The 12,034-nt window shown below is 38.2% G+C and overlaps 1 protein-coding gene across 3 annotated transcripts in view; it reads left to right on the top strand.

The window, feature by feature from the left end:
• ADCY7 (adenylate cyclase 7) overlaps positions 1 to 12,034 on the top strand; it is a 60,746-nt gene that overhangs the window by 36,433 nt on the left and 12,279 nt on the right. For all 3 annotated transcript variants that reach the window (XM_051805578.1, XM_051805579.1, XM_051805580.1), the window contains 9 exons: positions 1,040 to 1,167; positions 1,403 to 1,561; positions 5,067 to 5,199; positions 6,456 to 6,641; positions 6,883 to 6,926; positions 7,751 to 7,831; positions 8,854 to 8,926; positions 9,742 to 9,839; positions 10,477 to 10,561. In XM_051805578.1, coding sequence (XP_051661538.1) covers positions 1,040 to 1,167; positions 1,403 to 1,561; positions 5,067 to 5,199; positions 6,456 to 6,641; positions 6,883 to 6,926; positions 7,751 to 7,831; positions 8,854 to 8,926; positions 9,742 to 9,839; positions 10,477 to 10,561 — 987 coding nt within the window. The remainder of the gene's footprint in view (positions 1 to 1,039; positions 1,168 to 1,402; positions 1,562 to 5,066; positions 5,200 to 6,455; positions 6,642 to 6,882; positions 6,927 to 7,750; positions 7,832 to 8,853; positions 8,927 to 9,741; positions 9,840 to 10,476; positions 10,562 to 12,034) is intronic.

A 12,034-nucleotide genomic window follows, 5' to 3' on the forward strand; every position in this document is an offset into this window, starting at 1 on the left:
TAAACTGGACACTGAGCTGGATACTGAAGTCCAGCAGCTCTAATCTAGGGCTGGGTTTCCCTGCTGATCCATCTCAGGCTGTCACTTGTAGCAATGCTCAGAACCTACTGGGATGGATTAAGATGGTAGAGAATGATGGATGTTCGATGTTCCCTTAAGGTTTTGACTGATGAGGGAGAACAGCTCAGTTTGGTAAATTGCTGCAGGTTTGGGCTGATTTTGGAGTTGATTTAGGAACTACTGGAGTGTTCTTACAGCAGGTAGGGTTGGACAGCTGGTATTGGCTGGCCCAAATTAAGCCATCTCTGCTTGTCAATCAAACATTAAACAGCCTTGCAGGATTAACCCTGGCTTGCTTGAAATCTTTCTTCAGGTACAACTCTTCAGTAAAGTGTTAACAAAAGAGACAGTATGAGAAGCTTTTTGTTCTTCCTCTTTCCTCTCTCCTACCAGTCTCCAACAAGCCATATCCTCAGCTGCACAGTTAGGAAAAATTTTTTTTTGTGGCCATATGATATCGTGGGGTTTTTTTATTAGCAATAGCAAACTGCAGGGTGCCAGCTTCCTCTTCAACCGTATTTGAAACAAGAAAATAACCCCATTTTGCTTTTGTACAGCTACTAGGTTGAGCATCTTAATATATGAGGCTGCCGTGCAAAAACTGAGGAAAAGGTGAACAAGCTGCCCATAATTCAAGTGTTAATAACAATGAAGATGAAAAGATAGATAAGTAGATTTGATCCTTTAGATGGTGAATTCTGTGAGTTTTATTTTCATTTATAGTTTTTAAACTGCACACAGTTCCAAGAAAAACGTGAGAAACAAGTAAGGTGATTTTCTTTCAGAAATTCTTGAAGAGGTTGTTTCTGTTGCTCTCCAGTGAGCAGTGTCTGGGCATTCAGATGTGGGGAAAAAGAAGGAAGCTTTGCTTCAACAAGGATTCAACAAAGCCTTACTTTCTCAAACCACTGGCTTTGGTGCTGTTAGCCTACTTGGAGTTCATTTTCTCCTGTTAAATATGTTTACTGTTATTTCACAGGAGAATGAATGCATGAGAATAAAAATCCTGGGAGACTGTTACTACTGTGTCTCAGGCCTACCTGTGTCCTTACCAGTTCATGCCAGGAACTGTGTTAAAATGGGACTCGACATTTGTGAAGCAATCAAGTAAGTATTACACATTTTTAATGAGTCAAGATTATGAATACATTGAATAAAGTAATTCTTAGCTTTCTTGTCAACATTCAAAGTGTGTTTATTAGCTATAATTGGGTAGTTAGGCATTAGGTCATAAGTTTGTCTGTTCTCTTTGCATTAAGTGTATAAGCCTGAACAGATCTCCCGTAGGAGGGAAGAAAATGAAAAGTGTATCTCCTGCTCTAATACCCTCGTCCCTCCACAGGAAGGTGAGAGAAGCCACAGGAGTAGATATCAACATGAGGGTTGGAATTCACTCTGGGAACGTGCTGTGCGGGGTGATCGGCCTGCGGAAGTGGCAGTACGACGTCTGGTCACACGACGTGTCCTTGGCCAACCGCATGGAATCCGCAGGAGTTCCGGGGTGAGGATCTTCCCTCTCGGTGCTGATTCACTCTGTCATGGGCCTGGAATTTGTAACTGTGCCATGACACAAATCCTCATAATGGGATGATGAAAATAGGACAGATGTGTACTCAGCAGAGCTGTAAAATGTTAGTCTTTTCTGACTGTGTTTTCAGTGAACTATAAAATTCTATTCTTAGGCAAGTGACTGCTTCTTGACCTTCCCTTCATTGGAGAAGCGTGTGTGTCTTCAGCAGTGCATTATGTTGACTTAGTTAATCCATGTTGTGCACAGGGATAATACTGCATTTGTGAGTTTAGCTAAAGGATAGATGTGCTGCTTGGGTCAACAAGGCCAAACTGCTTATTTACCCAGTGTTTCTGTTAATGTATTGATCAGTCCTACTTGAATTATACCAGCTCTATATTCACCATCCCCACCCCCCAAAACCCACAAACAACTCAGAAATTAAAATACAGCCTGGTGTGGAGTATCCAAGCAAGGACAGTCTGGAGCTGTTTGTTGTTGCATTTTCTCCCTGTGTAGCATCTGCCACAGGCAGAACGGGAAGGGAAGTGGGTGGTCTTGAGTGGAAGAGCCGAGGCAGAGCAGTACCATAACTTGCCATGTGCTCTCAGCAGTGCAAGGACTGGGTCTGAAGCTGATACTCGTGCAGGCCTTTTTAAGATGCTCATTGAAAAGGAGAAAGATAATTGGTTTTAAAAAACAGTAGCCTTTTGCATTTTCCTCATTTAGGAAAGTATACTTTTTTTCTGTTTTCTAAGTTGAGTTTAGGGATTAGAATAAAAAGACCAATATAAGGCTTTTCCTTTTTCCATTCCCAAATGAGACCCTGATTTTTTCAGGTTCTTGGTGGTCTATGCAAATTACTAATTTTTATTTGAATGGCATTCATGTGGGTATATATTTAAGTACTAAAGTATTAGTTTCTTTTGGAAAGAGATTCTCACCAGTGACATTGTAAGATTGCTTATTATTTCTGCGCCTCAGACAGCTTTTAAGTATATGCTTGTAACTCAAAGATTAATTCCTGCCAAGTGATAAGGGAATATGAATATCAAATTATTTTCTTACGTTGATGACCGAAACAGAAAGAAAACTAGTTGGAGCTTAGTTAACAATTGCAATACCAGTAGGGTTGAGTCTTTTAGTGTGTTGATTAAGCAAGAATACAGAGTTGTAAAGTTTCTTTTGTTGGTAAAGCAAACGACACGACTCTGGCATGAAGACATACTTTCTTAGTCATGTTTAGGACCATTACCTAGCCTTAACAACTTGGATTATTTCCTTATGGTCTTCATGTTTGTATTTGATAAGCTGGTAAAGAATTAAGCTGGTTTAGGTTGTCATGCTGATTCAGAAATATTACACTTAATACTTTCTATATACCTTTCTAGCAGTATCTTATCTTGTGTTTCAAAACTTGCCAGAGGAAACACCTTCCACTTTTGGGAGACTGAACCTGACAGGGAGGAAGGCTTTTAATTCACAATGCAAATGTTATGTTATCTTTGATTCCTGATTTGCAGAAAAGTGATATGTCAGGGATTCTCTATTCCAGTGTTAGGTAGTCCTGCTCCTTTGGAAGCAGAAGTTTTGCCATTAGGAGCCAGATAGAGGTTTTATTTAAAATAGAAAGTATATATATTCTGAGTTTCTATAAATGAAGAAATTCTAAAGGCTTTTGAAAGGCTGCAGGAAAACTTCTAGCTTTTTAAATATTTTCTTTCCAGTGGCAGAGTATCCTTGTTCACCTTATTTCTGATTTTAAAAATTATTTGCATTCATAACAATATAATGCACTACTAAAGCAGAAGGGAGTAGCATAAAACCAAAATTAAAAATTCATTTATGACCAATTCTCTTTACTGTGCATATTCCTGAGAGATCAGGATATGTTATTCTCAGGCCTGTCAGCATAGGCAGCTGGGTGCAGTGTGCTGGGTGTTGTGTCCCAGCATGACAAGTGCAGCAGTGCATGTCACAGCCTGCCTGTGAGAGGCAGCTTCAGCGAGAGCAGCTTTTGGTTACGTGCTCATCCTGGAATCCAGTGAGCAATTAGTAACTGCTGAGAAGTCGGGAAAGAAGTCTGCAGTATGATCAGAAATGTCCCATGACAGTGTGTGATTTGAGGAGGAGAGAGGAAGCTTGGTAAAATGGAGAAGGTGGGGAGTGAGCAAATGCAATGCCTTTTGAGATGAGTGGAAAAGCACGGAAAACTTGCTGCAGTGCATGGTTGTGTTTTAAGGCTCAGTCAATCACCCAGAATGCCCCAGTCTCTGTGGAAGAAAATTATGCTTTAGAGTAAACTGTAAAATTTCAGATTTGAATGTTCACCTTGTCTGCAAAACTGTGAAGTCAAGGTAACAATTAACCTTCTTTTTTTTTTTTTTTGAGAAAAAATTATCAATATACAAATAAAAGCATCCATCATCTGTATTCCAAAACTCTTACCTTTTGGCTTGAAGAGTATTGAAGAATTTTTTTTTCTTCCTTGTTGGAAGTCACAGCCAGTAATCTTCAGGTCTTGGATAAATAATTGTGCAAACCTACATACAGTATTAAGAAATAAAGGTGGATGGGAGGGTGATTCCCTTACTCTCTGTAGTTAGGCAGGAATGCTGCACACTGTCAGCTTCCATTATGGAAATGTTCTATTCCCAGCCCTGAGCTAGTGGATTGTAGGACTGACAGCAGAGTTTAACCCCTCTGTGCCAAAGAAAAATGAGAAAAGCATGAGAAGATGAACAATGGGAAAGCAGAACATAAGGAATTGTATTTTATGAACACACGCAAGTCTCCTGTTGAGAAATTATGTGGAAAGACTTTACTCATAATCTATATGAAAAGATGTAATTTGGGGTACTGAAGGAAATGATATTTAAGGGAAAGTGTGAATGGGTACAGAACAATACTAGCTGCTCCCCTTAGAAGTGTGTTGGTGGTGTTGCTGTGTCATGCTGTCCTCAGATTGTTTCAGTCAGAAAACACAGACTTTCAGAATTATCCTCCTAGTTAACAAAAAACATTTTCCACCCTTTTTTCCCCACAGACTTTGAAACTGTCTTTTCCCCTTCCCGTGCATTTCTAGCACAAGACAGTCCTCGCTTGTGTTTTGTTGGTGAGTTTTCCCTGCAGCTCTCACCATCTGAAACCAGCTGCCTGTGAGTCTGTCTGGCTTGCCTGTCGTCAGATCTCCTTTGATCACATTTCTTCTTCTTTCTTATATGTCTCTGCTTATTTCAATTTAATTTTATACTGATAGGATCTCATTACAGGAAGTGTTTTTCAGCATGTTTGCTATTAAAGATAGGCAACGAAGAACTGCACTAAAGGATTGCAAATACAATTTTAAGTACTGGCAGGATTTTGCAGTGGGCTGCCAAAGCAGGAGATGGCTGAAAAGCAGAAATGTCAGCAGTGGCCATTGAAATGTAAATGAAATGCTTAATGTGACCTTTCTGTGAGTGTTTGGGTCTCTTGTTCTTTCTCCCCTTCTCAGCCGTGTGCACATCACTGAAGCAACATTAAATCACCTAGGCAAAGCTTATGAAGTAGAAGAAGGGAATGGACACCTGAGGGATCCTTACCTTGAATCCATGAATATCAAAACTTACTTAGTAGTTGATCCAAGGGTATGTGTATGTTTTTAAACATATATATTTATTCAAATATGTACATACATTTTAAGTACATAGGTTTCTGTGGTGCATACAATATTTTTGTTCAGGAACAGAATTAAAGTGTGGTGTAAGTCAGCTGAGTAGCTTGGATTTGGGAGTTCAGATCTGAAAGCATGTCCTGATGTTTTATGACATGCCTGTTAGCTTGAAGGTAATAAGTGTTACGCTGAAACCCCTTATGTGGTCAGCTTAGAATAAAACCACATATTTGGCTATATATTTGCCTGATGAGTGTGTCTCACAAGTCCAGGTCAAAGGTGGGATGAAGTAACGAAGTAATACCTGTACTGTGTGGCCAATTTCAGATAAAATATTCCCTGTAAAATGGCTTCTGATATCTTCCTCACTACCTTAAAAGTAAAGATCACCTTCTTTTCAGGGTGTAAAGGTAGCAACTGTTGGTTGCTCCTTTAGAGCCTGGTAACTGCAAACTCCTAGAGCATTGCTATTTTGAATCAGCTTGTGGTTGATGAGTAAAGTATTTCAAATGAAAAAAGAATGCAAATGACAAACTTTCAGTATAGAGCCATTTTAAATTAGAAATAACTCCTATCTTTAAATTAGAAAGAATCTTATCTTTGTTCCTTTTTCCAGCATTGCACCCCCCCTTCATGTACACAGCTCATACTCTCAGAATGAGAGTAAGTCTGTTAAAAGGGTCTCTGCTAACTTGAAGATGCTTGTGAAATGTTAGAGGCTAACAGGTCGCTGATGTATCAGGTTATTCTGTAGTTTTTGCTTCCTTGTAGCCCTGCAAGGGTATTGCTGTATACCCTGTCTACACTGCCTGACTCAGCACCCATGACATAGGGATATAATCTAATGTGGAGTCTGTAATTTGTGGGATCTTCTCCTAACCACTGTTTTGATACACCCTTGCTCAGGAATCTGGAATCTTTTTCCCTGGTGATGTGCTGACTGCAAGGAAACTTTATCTGTCCATAAGATCCTGAGATCCCTTGCATCATCCTGAATAAACCTGGAAGTTTAACTGCTGCTGTGTTGCAAGTGAAGGCTTGTAAAGGCAGCTGAAGCAAATTCATTGTGTACACTGTGATTTCGTTTAGCTCACATTAATTAAATGAGATAAAGGAATTGAGGTTGGCTGACATGTTGCTGATGTGTTTAGAGTCCTACTAAACAGCAAGATTGTATAGTCTTAAACTACTCTGTTTTCTAAACGAGTGTGTTTTCGTTTTTCCTGTTAGTCCAAACAATGCATATCAAATAATCACCTCCCTAAAACAAGAGTTAACGACGGGCTGAAGATGAGAGCATCTGTTCGGATGACACGTTATTTGGAGTCCTGGGGAGCAGCCAGGCCCTTTGCCCACCTGAACCACAGAGAGAGTGTGAGCAGTGACTCTTCAGGTTCACAAGGGAGGCAAAGAAAGGTGAGGCCTCAAGTAGCGATTGTCAACCTACAGCTGCAAACTGCTCCTCCTGCCTGTGGTGTGAAACTCAGACATGATTTTTGTGGCTCAATGTCTACTGTTACTCTCGGTGTTAAATGTGTACACAGAACTGAGAAGGTATCTGGGCATCACCTCTTTCTGTTGGAACTTAATACTCAGACTTTGCCAATCTCTAGCATGCTACAATCATAGTAAACCTTATTTTCTTAATTTTGTTTAGGAAATACCCTTGTGTTCCACTGGGCGCCAGAGAACAACTGATAGGTTTGTCAAGTACCTTCTTTGTTTTTTAAATACGTGCTCCTGTGCTCCTCTTGCAGTTCAGTGTGCTGTAAGCATGTGATCTTCTGGTTGATTAATCACTGTGTGTGTGGTATTTCTGCGTTAGAAAGGTTAAGCTCAATCTTTGGCCTTTAAAAGTTCTCTTAGTTCATGGTTGTTATTGTTAGCAGACTGTAAAAGGAGCTTCCTCCTTCCTTGTCTTGCTGACCCCTCAGTCACTGGGGTTTCGTTTTGCTCGATGGGCTGCAGCAGGATGGAAGGGAGTTGGGAAGGGAGAGCCCTAAGGAGCAGTGGAAAACAGACCAAACCAACTCATATACTGTATATTTACCTGCTTTTAGTGCTACCTCAGCTTTTAGTCACTCACAGATGCCAGACTAGTTTGTAATATTACAGCACAGAATAAACAGTTTTACATAATATTATCAGAAAATATAAATATTACAAGTAAATATATATATTTTTCAATATTTTGTTTAGTATTATTAATATATGCCATTATAGTGTAATAAAGAATTGGCACTATATGTATAAATGCTTACAGTTGTACCTGTAGCACTGAGTTAAGTAAGGAGCTGAATCATTCTCTCAGTTTATCAAAACATTGTATTGAAAAATGCACGTTTTGAGTAACTGGAGAAATGCCTACTAAAGTGCCCATCGATGTATTTGCTTGTCAGTTTTGGAGCATTCTTGTTTAGTTTTTCCCTGGAAGCTTACCCCACCGATGTGCTGAGAAAGCTTGCTCTGTAGCCATGAGTTGTTTCTGAATAGGTTTTGTGACAGAGACTTCGTTTTGTTCTCAGAAATTCATCTCAGAAGGGAAGGATAGAGGAAGATATTTATGATGAAATGATGTCAACCATTGAGGGCCTCAGTTCAACTAAGTATGAAGTATTTTATTTTTTTCTAAATCTTTTCTTTGAGATTAACCTGCATTTCAATTTAAGTCTATATAAAAAATACACTTACCAAAAATGAAATATTACCAGGATTTTTGTCTTGCCATTTTTTTTTTGGTCTTTGTTTTTTACTTAGTTTCTTTTTATTTTTAATGTGAATATGTCAGTATTACTGCTTTATTAAAGCAAGAAACCAGTGGTTTTTCAAGCTGTTCAGTGTGATGTAGTACTGAGAAACAGCAAAATCATTGCTTTGTTTCTTATGACTGTTCCAAAGTAATGAGCTGAACTGCAGTGTAGGATGGGATTGAAAGTTAATGTTTGTGTTCTCCTTATTAAAATAAGAAGTGTCAGGAAATGGGGTGTTGTCCTGAACAAAAACTATGTATAAAGTCAAAACACAGTTTTGGACATAATAACAAAGTTGCTCTAGTGTCTGGTTCACTGAAGGCAAATGGTCTGTTAGCTGCAGGTGGTGCATTTGACAGGAAATTTGCATTTAAAAGCAGACAAACACTGGCAGTGGTGGTGGGTTTTTGTTTTGTTTTAATATAAAATGCAGTATTTAAATTCCTATCAAATGTAAAACACTGAATTTGAGAAGAAAACCCTCTCTCATCTAAATTCTGTCAAGACTGTACCTCAGCTGTTCCTCATAGAGGCCTGATATTATTTAAGGGAAGTTTTTGCAGGCTGTGAGCCATCTCTAACATCTGCTATTATACTTTCCTATTTGTAAACCTTAGGGAAGGTTTGGAGTTACATTTTTCATGTAACTGGCAGGTGCTGCTGTGTGTGAGGGCCCTGGATCTGCCTGTCAGCTCCATAAAAACATAACCGCTCATGTGTTCCGCTGTGAAACAGAAAAACCTTGCAGAATGTCAAATGTGTGTAGGAGACTGGCACCCCCACCCTGGGCACTCTGGAGTCTCGACCACAGTGATGTTTTTGCATTGTGTCCTTGGCCTGCTGTGTGCTCCTTGTAACACGTGTCTCTCTGGGTGCAGCCCCTGGTGTGGCAAATCTGACGACTTCTGTGGATTTTCACTGATTTTTGCAGAACCTGGTCTCGAAAAAGAGGTTGGTAAGAGCAAAAATAATCATTTTTGGTCTTTGATGGAGACTGTTTTCATTCTAAAAGTGGGTTCTGGAGGTGACTGCACATCCGAAGAGGTCTTTGGTGACTGGTGGAAAGCAGATTGCATGAGTCGTTTGAGCTGGTCATTCTTCCTTGAGAATGTGAATTCTGTAGATTAATGGAGATTGTCTCTAATCTGTGGTTAAACTCTTGCCATAAGGGTGTTAGTGGGAGCTTGGCAATTTTACTATATAAACTACTACTCACAAAAATAATGAGATTTAGGGAAGAAAAAAAAAAAGGATTTTGCATCCATAACGAAAATACTTTACTTTCTGTGGTTGTTTCATTGTAGATATAATGCTGGTATTTGTCAGGTACAGTGTGCTTTTTCTGTTTGAATAACTGCTCTTTAATTTACTGTGCTGTGGTGTACTGTACTGCTGTTGCTGGTGTGGGTGTGTATATACACTTAAGGTTTACTTCTCTGTATGTCCTTATTTTGATAAGGATTTGGACTGTGGGTATCTGTGAAGTGCTGATTTACACACTTGTTGGATTTCCATCTAACTGGAAATTATCCTTTTGGACTGGGATGTTTTTCTTGACAGGTTTTCAAATGCTTTTCTTTTTTCTTTTTTTCTTTCTTTTTTTTTTTTTTTCTGGTAGTTTTCTTTTGTTCTCTTTCAGTGCTAGGTATATTTTTAACAGTACAGTATAAACTTATATATGTGTGTCATCACAAAAATGTACTAGAATTGAAACTATAATTCCACCCTGGAATTCTCCTGAACATTTATCCTGGTCTGTGTTTCAGTATCGCACCATTCCTATTCTAAAACTGAAGAGTTACTTCGCATGTGCCAGTTTTGTGTTCCTCTGCATATTTGTGATACAGATGCTTATCATGCCAAAGTAAGTGATGGTATTTTAATTATTCATAGTTAAAATTAACCAGTAACTGAAGTGAAACTTGTGTGCATGGAACTTTTTTTTTTTGGAGTTCCTGAGAGTTTATATATAAGAAACATAAACCTCTTAGGATTAATTTACCCTTTGATAAAGGAGTGCATTCATGTTGTTGGCATAAGAGCCTTGATATCAGTATGAAAATAAAACAGAAATATTTCTTTAATATTTAGTTTGCTTAGTACACACAGGGATCTGGTCAGTTAAGTGAGAAATACTATTTTATAAGAAGAGTTGGCTGTAAGCACTTCGAGCGGTAGGAAAATGGGATGTAGCTAAATTGTGCTCAGTGCTCCTTTTGTCTTCAGGGCTACAAGGAGGGAACTTTTGAGCTGCTTCTCACACCTCTGAGAAAGCAGATTCTTGATAATCCTGAAATTTAAGGCATGTTTGTTTCTCAGGGCTGCTGCAGTGCAGTTTACCTGTGGTTTATGCACAGGGCAGTGGTTTGGGACATCAGGGGTAGAATCTCTTAAAGTAGTGATTGTGTAACAATAACCTGTGTAATGTTTTGATCATCTAGTGCTATTAGAAGAAGAATGATATTTAAACCTCCTGTGTTTAATGTTTTCTTTTCCTCTAGAACTGCAAAACTGGGAATTTCTTTTGGAATTGTTGCAGTCATCATTGTGCTTATTTTATTTCTGTGCTTTGCTGAGAAATGTATGGTAAGTTTTGTCTTTAGAAAGTTTCCTGTTTTTGAAAGAGGATGGATATAATTCAGTTACTTGGTCTATCTTTTAGGATGATGAATTAAGGTGTTAATTTCAACAGGAGTTATAGGAGTCTTGAACCTCAGGTTACCAGAAGATTCCATTGTCTGAGATACATTTTCATGTCTGAAAATTTGCACTGTAATTTGGAATTATTTGGGTGCCAGAATAGATGGGTAAGAGGCAGGAGGTAGGGTTGGACTTTTTTTAAATTATTTTTGTGTTTGTCAATGATGGTAATGTTTTTTGTAAATACTGATATTTTCTATACTGGAAACAGTGTTAAAATCAAAATCAGTTTGAATCAAGATTAGTTTTCATAATAATTTATAAAGTGTAATGAAAATTACAAACATGTGAATAATTTATTGGCAACAATTTAATAGCTGTTAGAATTCCAAATTCACCATTACATCAACTAGGACACTTTGCATTTGTAGTTACTTTTTCTTTGCATTATTAAATATATACCATTACTGTTTAAAAATATATAGAGACACAGCCCATAGTGACATAGAGTTCAACAGTACAAAGTAAAATGGTCCTTCTGCAGTTCAAGAGAGAAGGGATTTTAGAGAGTTCCTTACACTCTCAAATCTATGCTGTGCTAGACCAGGGGTAGGAGGGAATTCCAAAGTGCTGCTGAGAACATGCCACCACCATCCTGCTGGGGTGATGGAGGTCTCCCAGGAAAACTGCCACAGAAAGAAATGGTCTCTTAGAGAGCCAGGTTCAACCTGTGTAAAGGAGAAAGAAAAAAAAGATAAAACTGCAGGGGATAAATATTTATGATTCATTTAAAAGTATGGTTAGATAGATGTATGGATTTTAGGCATGTATGGTGGTTTTTTTATATGTATATGGATGGATTTTTGCATATCTGTCTAAGTAGAGAGAGAGGTGTGTGTATGTACATGCACATATGGTTTCTACATTGTAAAAACACATGGAGAAAAAAAAGAAAATTCCAAGACTGCAGTTGCATCAGACTTAAATTTTATGCTGGGAGTGTTTTGCTATAACATCCTTGAATAATGCTTGCAATCATTAAAAGTATTTGCTTTACTGGATGTTTTTCTCTTTAGCAACAATGGAAGAATATAAGGATGGCAAGAATGGGACTGTCTATGATTGTTTTGGATTCGATCATCTGAAAATGGATGTTCCAAATATAACATTATAGCTCTATAACTAAAAAAATACAACATAAATTGTCACTGCATATTTATTAACTTTTCTCTAGAACTTTCAATCAGATCATAATTCTGTATTTTTAAAGCACAAATCCAGAAAATTTTAGCCCCCACTCTCTTTGAAGTAAGGAAGCATTATCTCTGTTTTCTGTTGGGGAAATGTGTTAGACATTGACTCTGAATGACTGGATTCAAAGCTTCAAAACAGGATTCCAGTGAAGATTTTTGACATTCT

Source organism: Manacus candei, unplaced genomic scaffold, assembly GCF_025592945.1.
Source record: "Manacus candei isolate 608988 ecotype Guabito, Panama unplaced genomic scaffold, ASM2559294v1 h1tg000065l, whole genome shotgun sequence".
Lineage (NCBI taxonomy): Eukaryota > Metazoa > Chordata > Aves > Passeriformes > Pipridae > Manacus > Manacus candei.